The sequence below is a fragment of the Coturnix japonica genome, chromosome 34 (genome assembly GCF_054131305.1).
Source record: "Coturnix japonica strain WE chromosome 34, WE-NBRP24, whole genome shotgun sequence".
NCBI classification, from domain to species: domain Eukaryota; kingdom Metazoa; phylum Chordata; class Aves; order Galliformes; family Phasianidae; genus Coturnix; species Coturnix japonica.
The window spans coordinates 6,710,325-6,718,185 of NC_140696.1; the positions used below are offsets into that span (position 1 = coordinate 6,710,325).

At 61.1% G+C, this 7,861-nt stretch overlaps 1 protein-coding gene across 2 annotated transcripts; it reads right to left on the reverse strand.

Moving 5' to 3' along the window:
* Nucleotides 1-581: 581 nt before the first annotated feature.
* On the reverse strand, nt 582-7,516 carry ESAM (endothelial cell adhesion molecule). 2 transcript variants are annotated; one of them, XM_015884228.3, is made up of 7 exons: nt 7,411-7,516; nt 3,073-3,230; nt 2,378-2,591; nt 2,148-2,303; nt 1,780-1,902; nt 1,548-1,686; nt 582-1,303 (listed from the first exon to the last, which is right to left on the reverse strand). In XM_015884228.3, the coding sequence occupies exons 1-7, from the start codon at nt 7,454-7,456 to the stop codon at nt 970-972; spliced, it is 1,170 nt and encodes a 389-aa protein (XP_015739714.1). In that variant the 5' UTR covers nt 7,457-7,516; the 3' UTR covers nt 582-969. The 2 variants fall into 2 exon arrangements, with proteins under 2 accessions (XP_015739714.1, XP_085382287.1); XM_085526161.1 differs by lacking the exon at nt 1,548-1,686.
* Between the last annotated feature and the right edge of the window lie 345 nt (nt 7,517-7,861).

Here is a 7,861-nt window from a genome sequence, read left to right on the forward strand (position 1 = left end):
CCCGTGCACACCACTGACCGTTCCACTCTCTCCTTGCTTGCAGGCCCAGCTGGACTCCCCCTGCCGAGCCCCCCCGCCGCCGAGGAGCCCCTGCTTCTCCCCATAGCACCCCAGCATGCGTCCCCTGCCCTCCCCCTCCCCAGCCCCAATAAAAGTCCCTGCCAGCGGCCGCAGTGTCCTTGGCTCCGAGGGGACGTGGCAGTGTCACTCTGGGGGTGGACGGCCCGGTGTCACCGATCCCAGCCATGTCCAGCATGATGTGACACACGGCACCGTGCAATGTGTGACATCACTGCTGCACACCCGGTGGCACTGGTGGGTGGGAGCTGGCGCTGCTGTGACATCATACGGGTGGGTGTGACATCACCGGGGGACCTGGGACAGCCAGCCCAGGTTGTACAGCACCATCAGCCCCCATGGGGGCACACTGAGACCCCCTGCCACCAGGCACAGTGCTGGGATGTCTCTATGGGGGCAGTGGGACCATGGGGCACCCTGAGGACTCCCCGTGTGATGTCACACAGCCACGTGTCATCACCCCAATGGACACGGGGCCACCAACCCTCTGCACCCTCACAAAGTCACCCAAAAGCATTTTAATCTGAGAGAAAAACCCCTAAAAAAAAAGATCCCCCCCACCACCACCTCCAGCCCTTCCCTTCCCCAACACTTTTAATGCTCCTTTATGAAAAATAGCCCGTTTCCATCGATACATAAAAAAAGTGGACCTCCCCCCCCCCCATCTCCGAGCGGGGCCGGTTCGGGGCGCTGGTATCGGTGGGGAGGTGCGGCCCCCCAGGGCAGAGCGGGGCACCTCCCGCACCCATTAAACACCGCAGGACGAGTCCGGCTGCTCCGGGAGTCTTTACAAAAATAATGAAGAAAAAAAGGAAAAAAGGGTAAAAAAAAAAGTGCCCCCAAAATCGGGCAGGGCTGGGAGCCGACGGGAACAGCCTGTTTCTGGGGGGGTCACACCAAGGAGCCGGCCCGGCTCTGGGCGGGCACCATGACGGGGACGGCCCCGGCCCTCGCCAGGCTGGAGGGGGTCAGCCCCGCCGGGGGGGTAACGGGCTGCGGGGGGCGCCAGGGGGCCCCGTTGGTGGCGGGGGGGTTCGCCCCGGCCCGGGGGGGTCCCTGGTAGCTGCCAGCAGCGGTGAGGACTGAAGCGGTGTAGGAGGGGGGGGAGGCCCCGTAGGGTCTGTCCCGGGACCCCACAATGGAGGACAAAGTGCTGGTCTTGGAGATGGTGTCTGCAGGGCGGGTCCGTGTCCAGGTCGGGGTTTTGGGGGCCACGGCATCTTCCCTGCAGAGAAGGGGACACAGGTTGCTGGAAGTGCAGCTATTCCCCCCCCTCCATCACTGGATGATGCCCCCCCAGTGCTGCTGAGCTGCAGGAGCCCCTCTGTGCAGGGGATAGAAGGGAAGAGGGGAACAAACACCGGGAAAGACCCGCGTTAACTCTGAAACCTAATGACGGCCGCACCGAGGTGCAAAACCTCCCGTTACCGCTGAGCCCGTCCACAGCCGCCCCACGGGGCCGCTCTCACTTGATCTCGTTGGCCATTTCCTCCTGCCCGTCACGCTTCTTCCTCCTGTAGCCGAGCAGCCGCTGGGCGAAGAAGGCGACGGTGGCCAAAGCACCCACAGAGCCCAGAACAGCACCCGCAATCACGGCTCCTTCACTGGCTGCCGGGACAGACGGGGGGGAGCTCTTGGCCTCTCATCGGACCCACTGCAGGGACCGAGCCCCCCCTCCCAGCCCTGTGGACACACACTCACTCGAGTGAACCTCCAGGATGATGCTGCACTTGGCTGAACCCGCGCGGTTCTCTGCCTCGCACTCATAGAGCCCCGACATGTCCAGGGAGAGGTTCGTCAGCTTCAGGGTTCCCCTGGCCCGGTCTGTGGGGCAGAAATTGAGGAGCTGCTCTGCCCTCCCCACCACAGCCCCAATACACGGGGATGGGAGTGGGCAGAATTATAGGGATGGTCCCCTGCATCTCCCCAGGGGGGGGGGGGCGACAAGGGGCAGAGTTCAGGGGCTGCTCACCCAACATTCCAGCAATGGGCAGAGCTAAGGGGACAAATCCAGCTCTCCCCCCACCAAACCTTCCCAGGGGTTTCCCACCCCCCTCAGCCCACCTTACCCTGAGCGGGGGGAAAGAAGACCTGCTTGGTGGGCTCCTGCCGCTGCCACCTGTACAGGGGGGAGGGTTTGCCCTTCTGGGAGGCGCAGCTCAGCGTCACGTTGGCTCCCACCGTGGGGCTGCCCTTCAGCCTGCAGACAGGGGGGGCTGGCGGCACTGCGGGCACCAGATCAGCGTCAGTGCCAGCACGGGGGACACCAGGGGACGCAGAACACCCTGTGTGTCCTTACCCAGCACCGTGAGGTTGATGATGGCCACGTTCCTGATCGGGTTGATGATGTCATCCACCACGTTGACGGAGCAGATGTACTGGCCCGAGTCGTGCTCCCGCGTGGCATTGATGAAAAGTGAGATGTTGTGGCTGAGGACGGGGTGCACGAACCCCACACGGGGCTTCAGTTCTGTCTCCTCCACTTTCACCTCCCCGTCCAGGTATGTCAGGATCTGCAGGGAGAAAAGATCTGCTGCTACAAATATGGATGGCACTGCAGGGGGGGACTTCCCCCAAATCCTGTTCTGGGGAGCACCAGTGGCTGCACGAGCCTCCTCCATTCTCACTAATACCCCATCATGGGCACCCCTCCATCATGGACACCCCGAGCACCTCCTCATAATCTCCCAAACATGGACACCACGAGCATCCCCTCATCACAGGGACCTCCCTTCTGTGGACACCTCAAGCATCCTCCTACCATGGGCATCGCAGACATCTCCCCATTGTGGGCACCTTCTCATCATAGACACCATGAGCACCTCCTCTCCATTGTGGTTCCCTCCCCAACATGGGCATCATAAGCATCTCCCCATCATGGACTTCCCCCCCACACCCCATGTGTACCATGAGCATCCCCTCATACTGGGCACTTCACCACCATGGGCAGCATTACAGACACTTCCCTGCTTGCCCCCACTCCATCCCCATCACCTGGAAGTGCTCATCAGCTCCCTTTTTCAGTATCCAGCTGATGTAGGGCTTCTTCTGTGAGCTGCTGGTGTACCAGGCGGGCAGCACGGCTCCCTCCCCTTCCACTGAGTAGACAGAGCCAGTTCCCACATGCACCTCCAGCACAGCTGAGCAGACACCTGCCCGGCAGGAAAACAGACACGTCTCAGCCCCGGGTGCCAGTTGTATGAAAGAACAAAATAAAACAAAAACAAAGCAAAACAAAGCCCCACTAATTGTTAGAACAACTCCCTGTTCCAATGCAAGGAAAAGAAAAGTCCCGTTATCGCCCGGAGGTTGTGCTGGGAGGAAATCTTTCCTCCTTCCCCACGACAGGAAGGGCTCTCCGGATGCAGGACAAAGCTTTCGTCCCACAGCCGCTTCCCCATCAACAACACGAGAAGCCCCCACCCGGGGGCACTGGGGACGGACCCCCGCACCCCACAAAGGCTCCACACGGCGCTGCACAGCACTGGGATGGAGCTACCCCCGCAATCCCCGTCTGATCTCCTATGGGGGCACCCAGGCAACACCCGCCCCAACGCAGCACCCCGCATCACTTCACACCCCCGGTATTTCACACCCCCCGGCCCCCTCGCAGGTACTAAATGGGGATTGATGATGGTGATAAAGCCCCCGCAAAGTGTCCCCCCCCCCCAGCACCCACACCGAAAATCGCAGCCAGGAGGGGGACTGGTCAGGGCGGGGTGCCCGGCTGCGGGGGGGATTATTTCCCAGCTTTGCTCTGAAAAGGATCAGCTGGAAAATAATCTGCTCAGGCGAGGTCGGGCACCCGGGGTGGGTCTGCAGCTGGGGCTGGGGAACCTGCGGCACCGCTGACCCGGCGCGGCCCCGCTGCTCCCACGTCCCAGGGATGCTCCGGAGCGGGGAGAGCACGGGGTGGATGGGGGGGGGGGGTGGGGGGGTCTGTGCTCCGTCACCGCTGCGATTTGGAGCGGCTAAAAGGGACATTGCTGGTTTTGCAGCAAAAAGGGGAAAGGAGCAGAAGGAAAGAGCTGGGCATCGGGGCACCGTCTGGTTGAGTTAACGCCCGGAGTAACGCGCTCCTGGGCACAGCCCCCCTAATCCCCCCCCCCTCCGCCCCTTCCCCACACACACAAACTCCTCCAGGATCTTTCCAGGGCGGGTCGATGACAACACGACGCCCGCGGGTATTTTTAGCCTCCTCCGCGTATCCGCTTTTCCCCCCGCACGGAATCGGCGCCCGAAGCCCCGCGCAGGAAACGCTGCGACGGCCGATAACGACCGACCCTCCCTTCAACCCCCCCAACCCCGGCCAAGGAGCAGCAGGGATGGCTGGGGCTGGGTGAGGGCAGACACCTCAGCGCCTAAAATAGCTAAACCCGACCTAAGCGCATCAAACCTTAAGTCCTACCCAGGGGGGAAAACCGCACCGGAGGCGGCAGCGCAGATCGCGGGGATGCAAAGAGCACCGTGAAAATAAAACGAATAGTTTAAAAGGGCGGCGCTGAGGACAGTTCAATAAGGCACAGAGGGCGGATGGGGCGAGTTGTGCCCATGGTGGCACAGTTTGGGTTTGATGTGGGAGGTGGGATCGTGCCGTCCCGGAGCTGTGTGTGCTGGGAGCAAAAAGCAGCGACTGGGGTCTGTTACCATGATCCTCACCCCATATAAATGCTGTATTTTCACCCAGCAGCATCTGTCCGGCCTGTATAATGTACAGCAAAAACCACACGAGATGGGCACAGTTTAGGTGAGATGGGGCTGAGCACCAGCAATACAAATCCATGGGGTGGGATGCTCTTGGCACCGACCCCCGGAACATCCCATTGAGTTGAGTTGGCCTCAAGATAAAGCCCTGAAATCTTCCAGAGATCGGAGACAGTGACAAACACATCCATCATTACTCACAGGATGCCAGGGCTGTGACCAAACAGTTCTGTACCAAGTTCCTGCGTCATTGGGCTGCTTTCCACCAGCAAACCCCAGGATCAGCCTCGAGCTGCCCCACTTTGCCCAGCCTGGGCTGTTTTCCCCATGCAGTGAAGCTCAGTGGACGTATTAGAGCAGCTCCATCCGTCCCCGCTGACATTTAACATTTATCATTGTGGAAATGCTTAAATCATGGCAGACCTGCTGCGGAGGGGCCCACACTGCTCACCACGGCTCCCTTTGCTGTTAGGAGGGAGCCTTAACTCTGAAACCTACTGATGGCCCATCAGCACCGTGCCCACAGCGCAGCTCTGACATTCCTAAACCTTGGAGACAGGTAAAAGATCGTGGCTCCACCTTCACACCCAGCACAGGGGGGTGTCCTCAAAGCACGAGTGCTGCCTTTGCTGGAGGATCCTGGCATCCAGAATTGCCCTTTTTCTTGTGGAGGTGCCCCGCAGCCCCTCAGTGCAGGAGGAATCGCCCTGCAAGTGCTGCTGCCTGAGCTCTGGTGGGGACGCAGTGCCCGGGGAGCAGCCCTGAACCCTTTGGTTTGCGGCGCTGCCGTTGGCATCAGCTCCAGATTTAGCCACCTCGCCACTGCAAATCCCCTAATGCTTTAACCAGATCGAAAAAATTAAGCTGCTTGGGGCGTGCATATGCATAACGGCCGGGGGGGAACGGGCCCTTCGTGCGCTGCCCTCCCTGGGGGCCACCCGGCTGCTGTTTGTTTGGGATGAAAAACGCCGATTTCATCCAACCGCCCTGAGCTAAGCACCTGCCCAGGGGCGGCTCCTCTGCCTGAGCCCATCTGCCGGGTTTTTTCCTTTGGAAAAAGCCTTTAAATCCCCACACACCTCTGGCTGTGCTCCACACTGAACTGCTGCACCTGCACAAAGCACCGTGACCCTGGAGTGGCACCCCATATCCCGTTGGTTAAATCCCACTGTTTCAGCCCCAAATTCTGCCTCTCCCATCCAAACACCCCACAGCCATCCTCAGCCAAATGCATCCTCCCCAAAACCGCAGCTCCCAGGCGGACCCTATAAGCCACCCACTAACCACCCGGGAATTAATGAGCTGAAGGCGGATTGCATCCGATGCCCTCGCTCTATAGGATTAAGGCGATTTGGCCATGTGAAACCGAGACAGAAATTAAACCGAGAGATGACGACTCAGATTGAACGTGCTCCTCCAGAGCAGAAATGGTGCCAGAGAGGGAATGTGGATGGACAGCGGCCCCGAGAGCCTCGAGAAAGGTCAAAGGACCCACGAGGAAACGCTGCACCCACCCGGCCCCGGGATGGTCCCCCAGCCCTGCACTATTTATAACCGGGCAGATGGGGGCTGTGCTGCGCCCGTTGGGAACGGACACGGCGGCCGTTCTCACGACCCAGGGGCAGAAAATGCCGTATCCTCTGGAGAACCGAAATCAGGAAAAAAATGTGACTTAGCTATAGATAGACGCAGGCGGATGGATTAACCCCTGCGGCTCAGCGACGGCGTGGGGACACCGGCACAGCAGTGGGCACCCGGCATCACCCCACTCTCCTTTCCTCCTCCCCACCTTTCCCTGCAGTTTGTTCTGCCGTGACCCCGTGAGGTGTGAAGGGATCTTTGGTTTTGTCCTGTGTGAGTGCCCAAAAGCACCAAGTTGGGGCCCTAATTCTCCATATTTCTGCTCTCAGTTGGGTCCTTCCTGCAGCTCCGCATCCCCACACCGGGCACAGCAGAGGGGAACCCACACACATCCCCCCCATTAGAGCAGCGATGGCCGCACCTCGTCCCACCACCCTTTAATTAAGGCTCCTTAGTAATAATAACAATATCGGAATAGTACAACTACAAAGCGGCTCCATCGGGGGCAGGGAGCGCCCCGCCGGGGAGGAAACACCAGCCATTGTCCCCATTGTCCTCGGGGCCGTTTCCTTCTCCTCGAAGGAAACTCGAAGGGCCGTGTCCCCCCGCAGCAGCCCCGGCGCCGGCCGCCCTCCGTTCCGACCCGCAGGAATAGGGCGAAACAAGGGAAAAAGCGCAGGACGGAGCGGGGCGCGGCGGAGCAGCCCGAGGGCAGCGGCGCACACACGGGGGGGGGCGGCAGGTTTGATGACGGGAAAAAAATACATCGATTTTTATCCGCTCGATGCCGGGCGGGACGGGAACGATCGGCGGGGAAATGCCCCGGTGGGAGCGGAGCGCAGCGCACTGCGGGGTTCGGCCCCACGGGGCGGCGCGGGGCTCCCCGAGCTACGAGCGTCCCCTCCCCGCGCACCCGACGGGCGGCACCGCGACACCAGCAGCGGGACAGCGCTGCCCCCCCCGCTCCCGGCTCTCAGCGCCCCCCGCCGCCCCCCGTCCCCCCACCCGCTCCCCGCTCGCGGTCCCCCCCCACCCCCCGCATCTCACCCAGCAGCGCGCACAGCAGCAGCGCGCCCGGCGGCAGCGCGACCATCCCGGAGCGCAGCAGGTGCCGGGACACGGGGGGGGCGACATGAGGGGGGGGGGGCGGAGCTCAGGTGGGCACCGCCCCGCAGGTGGGGGCGGGGATTGTGGGGCGGGGCGTCTCGGCTCCACCCCCCGGGGTCCAAACTGCCCCCCCCCCCCCATCCAGTCAGACCTTATCGCTCATTATTTGCTATTGGGGCTATTAATAATGAATTGTGATATTAGGGCCGTTATCGTGGGTGGCACGGCATGATGATGGCGCTGCTCATAAGGAGCCCAGTGCCCCCAGCACACACACACCTTCCCTTCCTCCTCCTCCTCCTGTGCCCTGAAATAAAATTATTAATCCTTAGAAAGAAGCATTAAAAAACCCACAAAAGAAACCCCACAAAAACGAACATCCCGACCCTGA

Excerpts from the sequence above, each read along its gene's own strand:
- ESAM (XM_015884228.3), bottom strand. The coding sequence starts at position 7,456 with ATGGTCGCGCTGCCGCCGGGCGCGCTGCTGCTGTGCGCGCTGCTGG. Across the intron at positions 2,304-2,377 it reads CATCAACCTCACGGTGCTGG|TGCCGCCAGCCCCCCCTGTC; the intron begins GTAAGGACACAC and ends TGGTGCCCGCAG. Across the intron at positions 1,687-1,779 it reads CATCCTGGAGGTTCACTCGA|CCAGTGAAGGAGCCGTGATT; the intron begins GTGAGTGTGTGT and ends CTGTCCCGGCAG.